This window comes from Lynx canadensis, chromosome A2 (assembly GCF_007474595.2).
Source record: "Lynx canadensis isolate LIC74 chromosome A2, mLynCan4.pri.v2, whole genome shotgun sequence".
NCBI classification, from domain to species: Eukaryota; Metazoa; Chordata; class Mammalia; order Carnivora; family Felidae; genus Lynx; species Lynx canadensis.
In genome coordinates, this window is record NC_044304.2 from 63,131,259 (window position 1) to 63,149,302 (window position 18,044).

Here is an 18,044-nt window from a genome sequence, read left to right on the forward strand (position 1 = left end):
AGAAGTAAGTGTACTGTGGACATAAGCGTGTGGCTCCATATCTGGTCCTTGGGTGCTCGGTCAGTGAGCTTGTTGTTACTATCATTAAAATAGACAAGAGGAGGGGCACCTGGATGGCTCAATAGATTAAGCATCAGACTTTGGTTCAGGTCATGATCTCACAGTCTGTGGGATCGAGCCTTGCGTCGGGCTCTGTGCTGACAGCTCGGGCCCTGGAGCCTGCTTCGGATGCTGTGTCTTCCTCTCTCTCTGCCCCTCCCCTGCTCATTCTCTCTCTCTCTCAAACTGAATAAAACATTTAAACAATTTTTTTTTTTTTTTAAGAATAAAAGCACATGAGGGGCACCTGGGTGGCTCAGTTGGTTGACCACCAGACCTTGGCTCAGGTCATGATCTCACGGTCCGTGAGTTCGAGCCCCACGTCGGGCTCTGTGCTGACAGCTCGGAGCCTGGAGCCTGGTTCGGATTCTGTGTCTCCCTCTCTCTCTGCCCCTCTCCTGCTCATGATCTGTGTCTCTGTTTCTCAAAAATGAATAAATGTTAAAAAAAAGACAAATTTAAAATAGACAAGAGGAGGTGGAGGTGGGGGATACCACTTTTGGAAGGAGGGGCATGGAACATACCACGGAATCCATGAGAGACAGGAAAGCAGCATCTTATAAAGTAATGCTTTGCAGTTTGGGGGGTGTGTCTTCTTATCCCCTGAGAGACCATCCTGGGTCGAAAATCAATATCTCTGGACTTAATATACTTTTATTTTTTTTGGAATGTAAGTTCTGTTTGACGTTTATTTTTAGACCATTGTCTGGTGTGGGTATGCATCACCCCAAGTGTAGGTTGCACTAATCCCAGGGTCTAACCGGCCCCGAATCCCAGATCAGGGACTGAGCAACTTTTAGTAACCTCGAAGGACCTCTGGATGGGAGGTTGGCCTTGATCTTTGGGACACAGCTGTGGTGAGGGCGGTCACGGCACCCACCTGTTGCGCTGGGGTCTACATTTCATGGTTTCCTTTTGGATGCCTTTATTTATTTATTTATTTATTTATTTATTTATTTAATGAATTGGGGAGACTAGTCTTTTCATCTTTCTGCTTTATTAAAAAACATCAACTCAGGGTTCCTGGGTGGCTCAGTTGCTTGAGCGTTCAACTTCGGCTCAGGTCATGGTCTCACGGTTCGTGGGTTTGACCCCCACGTCCGGCTCTGTGCTGAGAGCTCGGAGCCTGGAGCCTGCTTCAGATTCTGTCTCTCTCTCTCTCTCTCTCTCTCTCTCTCTGCCCCTCCCCTGCTCAAGCTCTGTCTCTCTCTGCCTCAAAAATAAACATGAAATAAAAACAAACATCAAAAAAATTAGTGATGGACTTTCAATCGTGTCCGGGATCCCCTGGGGGCCTTCCTGGTGCCCGTTCTGACGCCCCTGCCTTGGGACGCAGGTCGGACCATCATCTTCACGACCCACCACCTGGATGAGGCTGAGGCGCTCGGTGACCGTGTGGCCCTCCTGCAGCATGGCCGGCTCCGCTGCTGCGGTCCCCCCTTCTGCCTGACCCAGGCCTACGGCCAGGGACTCAGCCTGACGCTCAGCAAGCAGGTACGACGCACAGTGACCTAGGTATGCGGGAGAAATGCCCTTCCTGTGTGGGGCAGAGGAGACAAATTCGGCTGTCCTGTGACAGTTTTACACTTTGGACTCAAATCAACTGAACGAATATTGATTCTGAGTTCAGTGTTGCCCGTAATGCCGCTGTCCTCTGAAGGGAGGCCTGAGGGCCTTGGGGTCTCGGTACATGTGGAGGAAAGGGTGTACCTGAGAACGAAAACATGGTCACTGTGGTGTGTGCACAGCATGCTCAGGAGCCGGCAGGGTGGGGGTCTGCTGTGGGCTCCTGGTGGTCGGGAAAGGGGGGCACTGAGCTGCAGACTGCGTCTCCTGGTGGCCCCGGACAGGGACTTACCGTGTTATGGGTGGACTGGAGAGGGAGTCGGTAATTGAGTGGAAGTCTCTGTGCACAGCGGCCCGGATGCCAGAAGAAATCCCCCAGGGCTGAGTGGAGCAATTAGCCCCTGTGACCCCAGTGCATTTGCACTGACAGAGGCATCAGATGAGGCTCAAAAGCACCTGATTGGTAACAGCATCCGCTGGGTCTGGCCAGGCAGTATCGTAGCCCAGATGCTCTACAAGTATTTTTCTTCTTATTTTTTTAAATGTTTATTTATTTTTGAGAGTTGAGAGCGAGAGAGAGACAGAGAGTGAGCAGGGGAGGGGCAGAGAGACGGGGAGACACAGAATCCGAAGCAGGCTCCAGGCTCTGAACTGTCAGCACAGAGCCCCACACTGGGCTCAAACCCGTGAACTGTGAGATCATGACCTGAGCCAAAGTTGGACACTTAAGCGACTGAGCCACCCAGGCGCCCCTGGAAGTATTTTTCTGACAGTGACTGTTCTTTCCGGAGGCTAAAGCTCTATGGTAATGTAGTGAGGGACCTCCGGGGTAAAAGGTACATTTCAGAGGTCCCGTCAACGAAGCCTGGCAGAGGTGGCTGTGGGGTTGGGATGCAGGGGCTGTGGGCCCTGAGTCAAGGTTCCTGCTTCCTCTCTGACTTGGGTAAAGTATCTTGCTGTCCCAAGGTGCCTCCTTCCCTCCGTGGTTGGATCCTTGTCTCCCCTTTAAGAAGACCCAGCCCTGTATCCTGTAGTCCCCTTGCTAGGATTGTCCCCAGGCTCAGGGGGCCCGTGTGCATATAGCCCTCCCCAGGCCTGTCCGAGGAGCCTGGTGACCACGGCCAAGATGGGCGTGCGGGTCTCACCTTGTTGGAATTACCACCAGAGATTTATTTTTAAAAAGGAAGAAGTACAGGGGAGCCTGGGTGGCTTGGTCGGTTACACATCCAACTCTTGGTTTCTGCTCAGCTCATGATCTTATGGTCTGCGGGTTTGAGCCCCCTGTCGGGCTATGCACTGACAGCGTGGAGACTGCTTGGGATTCTCTCTCTCTCTCTCTCTCTCTCTCTCTCTCTCTCAAAAATAAAATAAACTTAAATAAATAAAAAGAAGAAGTACACCGTGTCCTAGAAATGCCCATGGCTTAAATGATATTTCTCGACGTCGCTGCTTTGAATTGGAATTTCACACGTGACCTCCGACGACGTAAAGTCGGTATTTTTGGATTAACGAGCCTTGCCGTTTTCTCGCCCCCTCTGTGGGACGGCCAGCCTTCTGCTCCGGAGACCGATGACCTGAAGCACGTCGCTCGTGCCACGTCTCTGATCCAGACCTACATCCCTCAAGCCTTCCTCAAAGACAGCAGCGGGGCTGAGCTGGTCTACGGCATTCCCAAGGATGCAGACAGAGCCTGCTTCAAAGGGCTGTTCCAGACCCTGGAGCAGAACCTCGACCATCTGCATCTGACCGGCTTCGGGATTTCAGACGCCACACTGGAAGAGGTACGTTCAGCTGGTCAGGTGCGCTTTTAACTGACTACGTTTGGTTTGCCACCCTGCGTCGGTGGTGAGGCGGGGGTAAGGCAGTGGGGAGGGCGCGTGATGGAGAACATGGCCGATTTATTGTTTCCAGGGTCTGATCAGTGCCACACAACACGTAAGCCAATATGGACCGGAGCACGCCCATGGGTCACTATCGTTCTTTAGGGAAAATCCGCATTTTTAGATTTGAGAGCTTTGATGTCTTTACTCCGGAGTCGTTACATGTCTGAACGCTTGTCAGTAGTCGGGGGGTGGCTTGCCTTGTCTCCTCATCTGGAGACCCCCTGACTTTCTCCGTGGACCTGCTTCTGTTTGGAAGCCCATGGCCCCACACTGGGCAGAGGAGGAGATGTGCAGAAGGTCAGGCTCGCGGACGTTGCTGGCTCCTGGCGAGCCCCATGCTGCCCCCCAGTCACTTGGGACTTTCCTGTCACTTTCCTTACGCTTCCTATCACTTGGGACTGAGCTGGCTGACGTCCACCTTTCAGTGTGGTTTCTCTGTACCAGCGGGAGGCCGACCCAGGCATTTCCTCCAGGATGGCCGTGGGTGTAGCTGAACCCAAGGCTAGCCTTGCTTTGGGGCCTGGAGCTCGGCGAGCCTCAGCTGAGTTGTGATTTTCCCTCATTTATTATCTATAGAAAGTGCTGCAGAATTAGAATGAAAATCCATGATGCAGAGGGGAAATCTGGGCAGAGTCTCGGAGCCCTCTGTCTTCGTGAGGCAGGAATAGTCCTAGGAGCTGATGAAGTTTGTGGTTTGCAGTCAGCACTCAGAGTCGGAAATATTAGAGACCTTACAAAACCACGAGAATGGAAAGATCGTGACTTCTAGAATGTCGGAGCTGGGGTGCCTGGGGGGGGCTCAGTAGGATGAGCTTCTGACTCTTGATTTCAGCTCAGCTCATGATCCCAGGGTCCTGGGGTTGATCCAGCCCAGTGTCAAGCTCTGTGCTGAGCATGTAGCCTGCTTGGGATCTTCTCTCTCTCTCTCTCTCTCTCTCTCTGCCTCTCCTTTGCTCTCCTCCCTCCCCCCTCCCCCCACTGCCCGCCAAATAAATAAGCAAACTTAGGAAAGAAAAAAAGAAAGTCAAAGCCTGAACTTTGGGCTGTGTTTCAGAATGGATTCGGGGGGCTGGGTTAGCAACGTGACAGAAACAGCAACCACGTGTGTGTGAATCAGTGTAGATAGTGGCCACAGCAACTTTTGTCTGGAATAAAATGGTCACAAAAGATGGTAAAATGTAACAAGATTTACTGTATATTGTTTTTTTAAATTTTTTTTAATGTTTATTTATTTTTGAGACAGAGAGAGATAGAGCATGAGCAGGGGAGGGGCAGAGAGAGGGAGACACAGAATCCGAAGCAGGCTCCAGGCTCCGAGCTGTCAACACAGAGCCTGACGCGGGGCTCGAACTCACAGACTGTGAGGTCGTGACCTGAGCTGAAGTCGGACGCTTAACCGACTGAGCCGCCCAGGTGCCCTAAGATTTACCATATTTTAATATGTAGTATGTATAACTCAATATTTTCTAAACGAACCGCGAGCAGGACCCTTGTAAAGATACGTCCAGCGTCTGGGACTAGAGCATCGTAGTGGAAAGGGTGTGAGCTCTGCCCCCGCCGGTTCTAATCCAAATCCTTTTCCTTCCAATATCTAGGGCCTTGGGTACATCATTCTACTCGTGTGAGGCTGGGGGTTTTGATCTTTGAAATGGAATGACTGCAGCGGCTTACTTGGTTATTCTAGGGCTTTGCCATAACACTTCCTGCTCAGAACAAGCCAGTCAGCAATGGTAAAGGTTCTTCCTGCCTGTGGAAACACAGAGAGTGACATCATTGTCACAGCTTTGGAATGTCATGGAAGGAAGTCGTATCCGTGCTCCAGGGAAACGTGCCAGCTGCCGTGTCTGCGAGCTAGTAGTTGTGATAGTTGGGAACTTTGCGGTCACTGTTTTCCTGCACACGCAGGGACCCACCACCTTTGAGAGTCGTCTTACCGGTTTGGGTCGCTTGAAATGGAAAAAGATGGGCACCAGCATGGCTCAGGAGGTTAACATTCGACTTGGGCTCAGGTCATGATCTGAGGGGGTCTGTGCTGACAGCCCAGAGCCTGGACCCTGCTTTGGATTCTGTGTCTCCCTCTCTCTCTGCCTCTGCCCTGCTTGTGCTCTCCATCTCTCTTTCTCTCTCAAAAAATAAATAAATAAATAAATAAATAAACATTATAAATATTTTTTAAAAAAAGGAAAAAAAATTTCTTTTGTTCTTTGTTTTAATTTTATTTTGGTCTTTCCTAATTGCTTTTATTTTCTCAGTGAAATGGGAAAGAAAGGCATCAGCTGTACATGAGCACGGGGAGATTTACCGACAATAATTTCCTTTGCATCGTAAGGTGGGGGCGTGGCCCGTGGAGCCCAGACTTGCTGTGCAGGTCTGTGGCCCAGCATCCCCGGGCTCCCTGGGGCGGTGGGGGGGTGGTTACCAGATGCCTGGTGTCTTGTTCGAGGCCAAGGGGGTCCTCAGGCTCAGCTGATTCTCTGCCCCGAGAAGAGGGCACAGGTGCATGCGGGGGTATGGGCCCACCTTTTGGACCAAACCCACTTACGGATGCTGTAACGAGTGTTCATGGTCAGCTTCTGTACACTTGCATACTCACAGGTGAACACACATGGCAGGGAGAGCCAGCTTTGTGGAAGTGGCATCTCGTCTGTCGCCAGTGACGTAGGAGAGCCGACGCGTCCTGTGACCGTTCTCGTTAGGTAGAGTGCGGTTCTGTGGAACACTTGGCTTGACTGTTTTAGGAATTCAGACATCACAGGGAAAAGTGGTGAGGGGTATGTTCCGTGTGGACGCTTAGCTTTTAATGTGTTGTTAATCATTATGTATGTTTAGAGAAATGGCATATAGAAAATTTTTCTGTGTTTTTCTTTGTGTTTCTGTCCCTCCCTTCCTTCTCTCTTCCCTCCCTTCCTCCTCCCCTCCCCTCTTCCTTTCCCCCCTCTTCCTCCCCTCCTCCCTTCCTCTCCTCCCCTCCCCTCTTCCTTCCCTCCCTCTTCCTCCCTCTCCCCTTCCCTCCCTCTTCCTCTCCCTCCTCCCCTCCCCTCCCCTCTCCCCTTCCCTCCCTCTTCCTTCCCTCCCTTCTCCCCTCCCCTCTTCCTTCCCTCCCCTCTTCCTTCCCTCCCTCTTCCTTCTCTCCTCTTCCTTTCTCCCCTCCCCTCTTCCTTTCCTCTCTCTTCCTCCCCTCCTCCCTTCCTCTCTTCCCCTCACCTCCTCCCCTCCCCTCTTCCTTCCCTCCCCTCTTCCTTCCCTCCCTCTTCCTCCCCTCAGTCTTCCTCCCCTCCCTCCTCCCCTCCCCTCCCTCTCCCCTTCCCTCCCTCTTCTTCCCCTCCCTCCTCCCCCTCCCCTCCCTCCTCCCCTTCCCTTCATCCCTCCCTCCTTTTTCTCCTCCCCCCACCCTCTTCCCCTCTTCTCCCTACCCCTTCCTCACTATCCTTACCTCCCCTCCCTCCCTCTCACCCTCACTCCCTCCTTCCTTTTCTGCCAAATGATCAGGTCTGGCTGCATTTCCAGCCACAGCCCTGGATTAAATCAGAGACTTCTGGAGCAGAGAAGGTGTCAGCTCTGCCTTTTACTCGTTTGTGCGTGCTGGTAGGGCTCGTTTTAGCTGCCAGAATCTTCTTTAAGCCACTCGTCTCCTTTATAAGCGTGGTTTTAGTAAAAGCTAGACAAATCAATGGGAAATTGACTTACACGAGCCACAGAAAGCTGTCAGTTGTGGGGCCCAAGGGGCCAGTGAGGCGGCCTCTGTCACCGCGGACCCGCTGCCCATTCCATAATAGGAATGCCCACCTTCTGACAGGGTTTAGTGGGAGTGGAAACCGAGGTCTTCGTAGTTTCCTACACCCTGGGGTGGTGATGACTGTCCCCCAGGGCAGCCCCCAAGGTTCGGACTGAATCGAGGGAGTTTCTCAGCACCCGGACCGCAGAGCCCCGGGTTGGAATCCATTCTCCAGGCCATTGGCCGAATGTGTCCCTGGGAGTTGTGAGAGCCACAGGGTGGGGTTGATGGAAGGGGCTCCTGGCAAAGCCTGAAATGCCCATGAAATAAATGCCCAGGGAGCCAGCCTCGGAAGGGCTGGAGGGCTGGGTGGTGCTGGTTGGTCTTTCTGCCACCCTCCTGGATGTGAGTTCCCCTGGGGCCTTCGTGCCCGTGGACCGCTCCGGGGCTGGGAGCTGGTTTTGTGTGTGTGTGTGGGGTGCCTCCTTCCCACACCCTGACTCACTGACAGCCTGGCCTGCCCTCCCCCGCCCGGGGGTCCTTCCTTTCATGGCTGATGTCTGTCCCCTTCCCTGGCCTCCACCCTGGAGAGAGGAGACTGTGGAGGAAGTCTCATGGCACCATGCCCAGAATCTTAAGTCAGGTTTAAAATTTTCTGGCCTGTGCCGCTTTGTAACAGGAGTTACCCCAACTAATGATACCGATCTTAAGCGGTGTCCATTTCCCCATAACCTTTGCTTCTATGGCTGCCTAATTTCTGTTTAAAAGGCTTCCTGGGGCACCTCAGTCTGTTGAGCATCCGATTCTGTTTTGGTTCAGGTCATGATCTCACAGTTCATTAGATCGAGCCCCGCATTGGGCTCTGCATTCACAGTGCGAAGCCTGCTTGGGGGTCTCTCTCTCTCTGCCCCTCCCCTCCTCACTCTTCTCTCTCAAAATAAATAAACATTAAAAAAAAAGCCTCCAGGATACAGTTCGTCCTGCAGGCCCTGAGTGCGGTGGGAGCAGCTGGGTCGGGGAGCAGCCCGCGTGTGGCTGGAACCCCATTCTTCTCCTCGATGAAATAGAAATTTCTTCCCTAACGTTCTCAACACCGTTTCTGTTTGGATCAGATAATGCGATAACCCTCAGAACAGGTGACAAACCGCAGGAAGTCATGCAAAGGTGAGGACTTCTCTGCATCACTTTCACTGCATTTAAATCCAGAATACACGTGCTGAGGGGTATTTGGAAAGTAAGCGTTTCTGTATTTTAGCCCTTCTGTATTTTTAGTGTTATCATAGGTATTTAATCACAGCACAGCTTCTAGAAATTCTTTGTTTTCAAATTTTAATGTTTATTTTTCAGAGAGAGACAGAGTGTGAGCGGGGGGAGGGACAGAGAGAGGGAGACACAGAATCCAAAGCAGGCTCTAGGCTCTGAACTGTCAGCACAGAGCCTGACGCGGGGCTCGAACCCACAAACCGCGAGATCATGACCTGAGCGGAAGTCGGACACTTAACAGACTGAGCCACCCAGGAACCCCTAAAGATTCTAAACTGATCTTTACACACAATGTGGGGCTCGAACTTATAACCCCGATATCGGGAGTCACATACTCCGCCACTCAGCCAGCCAGGCGGTCCCTGAAAATTCTTTTTATGCTAATTCCCTAAATATTCCTATTTCTGATTTGTATTTCCCTTTATTCTCCAAAATATTCTTTTTAAAGATTTTTAGGGGCGCCTGGGTGGCGCAGTCGGTTAAGCGTCTGACTTCAGCCAGGTCATGATCTCGTGGTCCGTGAGTTCGAGCCCCGCGTCGGGCTCTGGGCTGATGGCTCAGAGCCTGGAGCCTGTTTCCGATTCTGTGTCTCCCTCTCTCTCTGCCCCTCCCCTGTTCATGCTCTGTCTCTCTCTGTCCCAAAAATAAAATAAACGTTGAAAAAAAATAAAAAAAATTTTTATTTCTGAGTAATCTCTACACCCAATATGGAGCTCAAACTCACAACCTCAAGATCCACACCCTCCATCATCTGAGCCAACTGGGTGCCCCCAAAATATTCTTATCTATACCCCTTGATGCACCTTTTGGAAATTTAGGTCTTAATCTGTCTCCTCTTTGCCCTGTTTTCTTTTCCATTCTTTATTTTTGAAGTTGCATATAGGAAAACCCACTCGGTAAATTTTGGCAAAGGCATGGGGTCGTGGGACCATCACCAAAATCTGGATACGGAGGGAGTCCATCCTTGCTGCCTGCTTCAGGGAGTAATTCCTTCATGCACCTTGCTTCTCTGCAACCCGCTGTTTGTTTTTCCCCCAGATCCCCCCACCCCCCACCCGGCCCCTTGATGCTCATCCCCCAAAAACAAGCCCAACCGGAAGCAGCAGAACCAGTCGCGCAATTACTTGGGACATTTTACATGTGCTTTTCCGATTTCCTGCAGTGATTAGTACATGCTTTGCACATAATAGGTGCTAACAGGTATCGGTTAGAGGCTCATGTGTCTTTCTTTTCTCTTGCACACACGCAGGTGCTCAAAAAGAAACCATCTGTCTTAAGGGCAACCATAAACAACCATCTGAAATACAGATTTAACAAGATAGAATATTACAGCCTATGTGGGCTTGTTTGAGAACGGGATCTTAAATTGAAAAAAGATTAAGCCTTTTAAAAACTTTCTTTTGTTTGATGGAGTCTATAAAATATCTATCTCAACCAATTTTGTCTCCTTACAGCAGGCAAGTATCGACTTTCTTGTCTTGTGTCTGTTATTGATCCACAGTCAGTGTGGATAAGCACCCTGCACGTGCTTTCCCTTTGTTCGCCTGTGCGGTGCCTGACAACTTACAGCAGGTGCATGGGGGCCTGTCCAGGGATGCTCCTGACTCTGTAGCTAGAGAGCAGATTTCATTTTCTTTTTCTTTTTTTAATGTTTATTTATATTTGAGAGAGAGAGAGAGAGTGTGTGTGTGTGCATGGGAGAGGGTCAGAGAGAGAGGAAGACACAGAATCAGAAGCAGGCTCCAGGCTCCCAGCTGTCAGCACAGAACCCGACATGAGGCTCGAACCCATGAACCGTGAGATCGTGACCCGAGCCGAAGTCAGATGCTTAACCGACTGAGCCACCCAGGCACCCTGAGCAGATTTCATTTTAAACTGCAGTAAATTCCTTGTAACTCATGGCCCCTAAAGAGACCCCCAAGCCAGTGAGGCTGAGATGTCAAATCTGATCATACAACCACCATGTGTGGAGTGTGTTTGCTTTGCATGGTGGCGGACCAGGGAGAGCTGGAGCCCCCTGGGTGTGCACAGGAAGTACCTTTGCAGCCAGCTTGGAAGCCAAGGCAAAATCTTTTCATGTCATGCAAATGGAGTGATTCTTAGTGGTGCGTTTTTTTTTTGGTTTTTAAATATGTTTATTTATCTAGTTTTGAGAGAGAGAATGTGAATGGGGGAGGAGCAGAGGGAGAGAGAGAGAGAGAGGGGCGGGGGGCAGAGAATCCCAAACCAGCTCCAGGCTCTGAGCTGTCAGCGCAGAGCCCGACGCGGGGCTCGTTCGCGAACCATGAGACCATGACCTGAGCTGAAGTCGGACGCTCAGCCGACCGAGCCACCCAGGCAGCCGCCTGAAGACTATTTAAAAAAAAATTTTTTTAAACATTTATTTTATTATTGAGAGACAGAGACAGAGCATGAGCTGGGCAGAGAGAGGAGGAGACACAGAATCAGAAGCAGCCTCCAGGCTCCGAGCTGTCAGCACAGAGCCCGACATGGGGCTCGAACTCACAGACTGTGAGATCATGATCCAAGCCAAAGTTGGACACTTAACCAACTGAGCCACCCGGGCACCCCCTGAAGACTCTTTAAATTCTCAGTCTTCATCCCGCTGCTTTGCCCCTCCCCCCATGTTCCTGGCCGGAAACAGTTACGACCATGACATCAGTCAGGTAGTGGTTTCTCTTGTTCTGTAACTCATCCTGCATCTTTTTCATTGGGATTAGACAGAAACGGAATGCTTTTCTTCACCATGTTTGTTTATTTGTATCGGTAAGGATCACCGTATGCAGTGAGCCAGAATTTGCTGCGATCCTAATTTGCTTGGGTGCCGGGGTCCTACCAGTTTTAGCCCCTGGCGCTCCTTTGTGCTGACTCTGTGCCCTAACACAGCCCCACGATCTTCCAGTGTCTTATGTTCTGACGTCACCAGGTGCTCTGGGCGCCCGAAGCACATTTCCCCGCCTGGCCCTAGAATCGGCTGTTTCTGCAAGGGGGCCCGGCTGTAGGTGCACACGTGGTGTGGGGCGACACTGCTCCTGTCCTGACCTGGGGGTGGCTGGACAGTCTCCATTTGCTGCTCTTTCTCCCCTCACGGTGAAAGCCAGGGGTTCACCTCCACGGGGAAACCCCCCAGGGCCAGGCCAGCCACACTGGGTTCCTCGAGTGTCCCCTCTTCGTCTTTGTCTCTCCCTCCCTGACCGGGGCAGACTCAGCTTCCGTATCGGAGGCTGTCCCCTTGTTTGCCCAATCCGCCCACACCTCTGGAGCACCACAGCTTTAATGCCCCCTGGACGGAACCTGCGCCCCCCCAGCCCCTCCTGGATGCCCCAGCCCCAATCTGGTGTGTTCTTCCTGCAGCTGCTGAAAGCCAAGGAGCTGCCTCCCTTCCCCCCTCGGGTCTGCCTGAGACGGGGAGGGGAGGCTGCTGGCCCCAACATGTTCCTTCTGTCACCTGACACCCTGTGTTTTCTCCTCGGGGGACAATAAACCCAGTAATTTCAGGGTTCTTCATTTGGAGACTTAGGTCTTTAAAATTCTTTTTTTAAAGTTTATTTATTTTGAGAGAATGAGATTGAGAGTGAGGTAGGGGCAGAGAAAGAGGAGGAGAGAGAGAGAGAGAGAATCCCAAGCAGGCTTTGCACTGTCAGCACAGAAGCAGGGGTGGGGCTTGACCTCACGAACCATGAGACCATGACCTGAGCCAAAATCAAGCGTCGGACGCTCAACTGACTGTGCCATCTGGGCGCCCCAGGTCTTTTATTTATTTATTTATTTATTTATTTATTTATTTATTTTTTCAACGTTTATTTATTTTTGGGACAGAGAGAGACAGAGCATGAACGGGGGAGGCGCAGAGAGAGAGGGAGACACAGAATCGGAAGCAGGCTCCAGGCTCTGGGCCATCATCAGCCCAGAGCCCGACGCGGGGCTCGAACCCACGGACCATGAGATCGTGACCTGGCTGAAGTCGGACGCTTAACCGACTGCGCCACCCAGGCGCCCCGCCCCAGGTCTTTTAAATGTAGAGCAGACTCAGGTTCTTACCGCTTGCTCTAAGCCTGGTGCCAGCTCGGTGCCGAATGTGCTATTTGCCCTCTGACTGCCGTGCTGGCCCGTCGTTTCATGTTGTGTGTGGGGGGAAAAAAGCCATCACAGGGCAGCGTGGATCCAACCCAAGCTTGGCCTTATCAAATTTAGAAACGCACTGAAGTTGAAGTCCTCATCCCCTTGTGCAGAAGGAGACTGAGGGACTGCATGTGAGAAAGGGGCCCCGTCGCCCAAAGTCGGGAATTGGAGTTCAGTTGTGGCAGACGCCAAAACCCTCCACCCGCGCTTCTGACTGGTACCGTCTCTCCGGTGTCTGGGGACGCACCACACCAACGGCCCTTGTTTCCAAGCTGCACCGATGGTGCGTGGTTCTGTGGTGGACTGAACAAAGGCCCTGCCCATGTCTGCATCCTAATCCCCGGAATCCCTGGACCTGCGGTTGTCCGCTGCACAGATCTTATGACGGGAAGGCTATCCTGGATTATCGGTGTGGAGCCGTGTACTGAGTAGTGTGCTCGTCAGAAGGACATGTGAAGGTCAGACGGATGGAAGGAGAGGCCTTGGTGGAGGCAGGGATTGGGGTGATGCGCTTTGAACACGGAACACAGTGCCGTGAGCATGTAGGCAGCCACTAGAAGCTGAAAAAGGCAAGGGGTTCCTTCTCCCGTGGGGTCCGTGGAAGGAACCAGCCCCGGGTTATCAGATGATAAGCCGCTGTTGCTTTCCATCCACGTTTGTGGTCATCTGTTCCAACAGAGATCGGGAATGAACAGACGCTCCTGTGAAATGGTAGACTCTTACCGTATGCACCGTGTGGCCTGCCAAGGGGCAGATCTGCCCAGACTCCTACGTCTGGAGAGGACTGGCCAGTGACTCTCCTGTTCCTTACCACGTAGGCTCTCCCCACGGTTTTATCTTCTGCTTCTTAAAACTGTTACTTTTGGGAAAATGAAAACAAAATGAAACCACAGCACAGTTTACATTTTGGTCCAACTTTGGACACCGTCCCTGCGCTGATGTCATCTGTTGGTTAGGACAATGCCGTCATTGTCTTGCGGAGTCGGTCGTCTTCGTGCATTTCCTCAGCGTCTCAGCTGAAGGCACCTTGCACTGCCCATCTCTGGGACACAGTCCATCAAATGGACACTTTAAATTCAGGTCAAGTTGGGGGTCTGAGACTACTTGGCGGTGGGGTGCATGTAGCCCCGCGATCTGAGGGATTGATGGCACAATCAGTGTTGAGGTGACCCCGGGCTGCCGTAAGTGCTCAGACCCTGCAGCCCTTCTAAATGAAAAAAACCTCAGGCCTCAGATGAAGAATCTGCAAACTGTTGAACATACTGTTCTTTGCGAACAGAGAGCAGAAATGCCGTAGGCTTTCAATCCATACTTCTGCTAAATTATAAATTGTTTCTGCACTGGATAGCGTCCTTGAGATTTCTACCTTCTCCCCCTAGTTTTATTGACATACAATATCATATTAGTTTACGGTGTACGACATGATGATTTGATGTATGTATGTGTGATGCTGATGGCTGTTGGAAGTTATTATGCGTCATGTCATATAGTTATTTTTCTTTCTTTAATGTTTATTGTTGATTTTGAGAGAGAGAGTGGGCAGGGGAGGGGCAGAGAGAGAGGGAGATAGAGAATCCCAAGCAGGCTCCACACTGTCAGCACAAAGTCCGATGTGGGGCTTGATCTCAACGAACTCTGAGATCATGACCTGAACCGGAATCAAGAGTCAGACGCTTAACCAACGGAGCCACCCAGGGGCCCCTCACATGGTTATTTTTCTCATGGAAAGAACTTCTATAATCTACTCTCTTTGCAACTTTCAGATACAAAGCCCAGTCTCATTAACTGGAGTCGTAATGTTACAGATCACATCCCCAGGACTTACTTATCTTTTAAGTGGAAATTTGTATCTTTTGACCCCTTGTGCCCGTTTTGCACCCCCCGCCCCCCGCCCCACTCTCCCCTGGCAACCACCAATCTGGTTTTTTTTTTTAATGTTCTATGTATGAGTGAGATCATAGGGTTTTTGCCTTTCTCTGTCCAACTTATCTCACTTAGCATAATGTCCCCAGGGTTGTGGCAAAAGGCAGGATTTCCTTCCCTTTTGTGGCTGAGTCATACTTCATCGCGTGTATATATCCCACACCGTCTTTATCCCCCTTCATCTACGGCTGTTTCCGTGTCTCAGCTCCCGTACGTGATGCTACGGTGACCACGAGAAGCAGGTGTCTTTTCAACGTAGTGTTTTCTTTTTCTTTAGGATAAACTACCCAGAGGTGGGATTGCTGGGTCACAGGGTAGTTAGTTCTACCTTTAACCTTTTGAGGACCCTCCATGCTGCTGTCCACAGTGGCCGCACCCGTTTGCATTCGCACTGGCTGTGCGCGAGGGATTCCCTTCTTCCACATCCTCACCAGCACCTGTCACTCCTTGTCATTTGGATTCTAGCCGACAGGTGTGAGGTGACACCGCATCGTGGTTTTGATTTGCATTTCCCTGGTGCCGAGTGAGGCAGAGCATCTCCTCACGCGCCTGTTGGCCGTCCGCCCGTGTTTTCGTTGCACCGCTGGTATTTTTGCTGTTGAGCGGAATGTCCTCATCTGTTTCGCTCCTGTTCCGGTCACGCGATGACCTCAGGTGAAGGTTGGTAAGAGTAGTTTGACCTGTCTTCGTCTGATTTCCCTTTGCCTTGGGAAGCCCGAGCTCGTTCCCGTGAAATTCTGAACTTGTGAGACAGAAGACCACTTTCCGGGCCTGTCCTTTGGAAGAGGCCGCTGTGCGTCTGTGTGGTTCGCATGCAGTGGCCCGTGGCCTGGTCTCGTTGTGAGGATGGAGAAGACGCCGTCGGAGCGGGAAGAGGTGCCCGTGGCGGCCTTCCGCAGACGCCCAGGGGCTGCACTCTCCCTAGACTTCGGGAAGCATCGCCGGATGTGAGACGCCTCGTCTCCGCTCAGACGCCTTCCCGCGAAGCGGCCCGTGGTTTGTGCTCTGTCTCATGAAGGGATGTTTCCGTGTGTGGAACGGACTCTCCCAGGCTTGTATGTAATGAGACTTCGTGGTCGCGTGCTGCGTCCTCGTCCTTGACTGCCTGAGTCCCGGCGTAGGCTTCCCTGTTCCACTCCTTTAGGAAAACGTGTCAAGTTCGGCCTCCAGCTACAAATACTGATGGAAGGTTGTGTTAGGGATTGTGTGCGTCAGATAATACAGCAAGGGTGCAGACCACGACGTGGCACTTCCGTCGCCCACATCCGTGGGGCAGGGGTTCCCCGCCTGGGTCACGTTCCGTCCCGGGTGCCGTGTTTCCCTGAGACCCTCGACCAGGGTGGCTGCAGGACCACGGGCTCACGGCTTCCATTTGGCACCGGACTTGCAGCCCAGAATAACCAGGATGGCAGCCGCCATCGGGAACTCAGACTTTTGAAAACGTCAATCACCGTCATACTGCTGTTCAAAATTTGACCTTTATTTGGGCCTTTCCGCTCACTGGGCTACCTTGGTGTTTTTCCTGCTGCCAGGTGTCCCCGGGCGGTGTGGCTGCAGTCAGGGCACGCCGACACCAGGTGGCGCTCATAGCATCCTTACTGTCTTCGCCTTGCCTTTCCCTTTCCGCAGGGGAGGCTGGAGAATCCCCTCCGTGTCCCCGGTACTTAGTGTTGTGCTGTAATCGACAGCATTCCCCAGTGACCCCTGAGAGCACGGACAGCAAGACCTCTGCCCTTACTGTCTCTTTTCCTCCCATGCATGCTTGTGCACACACACGTGCACAAGTGCACACACACACACACACACACACACACTGTCTTGTTATGAAAAGGGGAAGGGAGGGGAAGTTTAAAAAGATAGATGGAGGGGCGCCTGGGTGGCGCAGTCGGTTAAGCGTCTGACTTCAGCCAGGTCACGATCTCGCGGTCCGTGAGTTCGAGCCCCGCGTCAGGCTCTGGGCTGATGGCTCAGAGCCTGGAGCCTGTTTCCGATTCTGTGTCTCCCTCTCTCTCTGCCCCTCCCCAATTCATGCTCTGTCTCTCTCTGTCCCAAAAATAAATAAAAATGTTGAAAAAAAATTAAAAAAAAATAAAAAGATAGATGGAGATTATTACCAAGGTGTTATCAAGATATGCTTTATATAATTCACAATTACTTTTGAACATTGAATGAAAATTCCATTTAGAATAAGATACAGAGGAAAGTTTCTTCTCAATGAATAATTCTTGACTTGTACCGCTTCCACTGTTTTTTTTTTTTTTTTTTTTTTTTTTTTTTTTTTTTTTTTTTAAGAATTCCTTTTTTAAGGGGCGCCTGGGTGGCTCAGTCGGTGAAACATCCGACTTCGTCTCAGGTCATGATCTCGCCATTCTTGGGTTTGAGCTCCGTGTCCTGCTCTGTGCTGACGGCTCGGAGCCTGGATCCTGCTTCGGATTCTGTGTCTCCCTCTCTCTCTGCCTCTCTGCCCCTTCCCTTGCTCGTGCTCTGTCTCTCTTTCTCTCTCAAAAATAAATACACATTAAAGAAATATTTAAAAAAGAATTCCCTTTTTAAAAAATATCTATTTATTTTATTCCTTTTTTAAAATTTTATTTAAATGTTTATTTATTTTTGAGACACAGACACAGAGCATGAACAGGGGAGGGGCAGCGAAAGAGGGAGACCCAGAATCCCAAGCAGGCTCCAGGTTCCAAGCTGTCAGCACACAGCCCGACAGGGGGTTTGAACCCAAAAACTGAGATCATGACCTGAGCCAAAGTTGGATGCTTCACTGACTGAGCCACCCAGGCACCCCATAAAAATATTTATTTATTTTTGAGAGAAAGAGATAGAGGAGGGGAGGGGCCGAGAGAGAGGGAGAGAGAATCCCAAGGAGGCTCCAGGCTGTCAGCACAGAACCCAATGTGGGGCTTGGTCCCATGACCCTGGGATCACAACCTGAACCGAAATCACGAGTTGGACACTCAACTGACCAAGACACCCAGGTGCCCCTATTTCTACTGTTTTTAATTTTGTTCTCTATAAATGCCCTGGATGAATATGTATCTTTCTGAATGCGCTGGGTGAAGGCTTAACTCGTCAGTCCTCGGTGCGTTCCTCATTAGTGGGGCTAACAGTACTGGTCTCACTGGGTTGGGCTGAGAATGAATTGAAGTGACACCTCAGGGACGTGCCACACGGTACTTCTCGTCCTCCCCCTGCTTGGCCTCTCCTAGGACCAGACGTGGGAGCTTCCGTTGGGCATTTTCCTTCCGCCATGCAGCAATGCGTTCAGTGCTTGCAACCCCTCTGTTACATGTCTTATTGTTACCGTTTATCGTTTATCGTGAGGGGAAAGTAAGAGCAGCAAACAGTTTCCCGAAGTGATACACTGGCACAGCATTGTTACTAATTGTTAGTTACTATTATTCCTGGTGGTGGTGATGCAGGTGATACTTGAGGGGTCGTGAGGTTTGCTTCTTTTCCTCGGGGTC

At 51.2% G+C, this 18,044-nt stretch overlaps 1 protein-coding gene across 1 annotated transcript in view; it reads left to right on the forward strand.

The window, feature by feature from the left end:
- The window catches only part of ABCA13 (ATP binding cassette subfamily A member 13), a 349,570-nt gene that overhangs the window by 192,244 nt on the left and 139,282 nt on the right, over positions 1–18,044 (forward strand). The window contains 2 exon segments of the mRNA XM_032592494.1: positions 1,436–1,593; positions 3,216–3,446. Of these exon segments, the coding sequence (XP_032448385.1) occupies positions 1,436–1,593; positions 3,216–3,446 (389 nt within the window).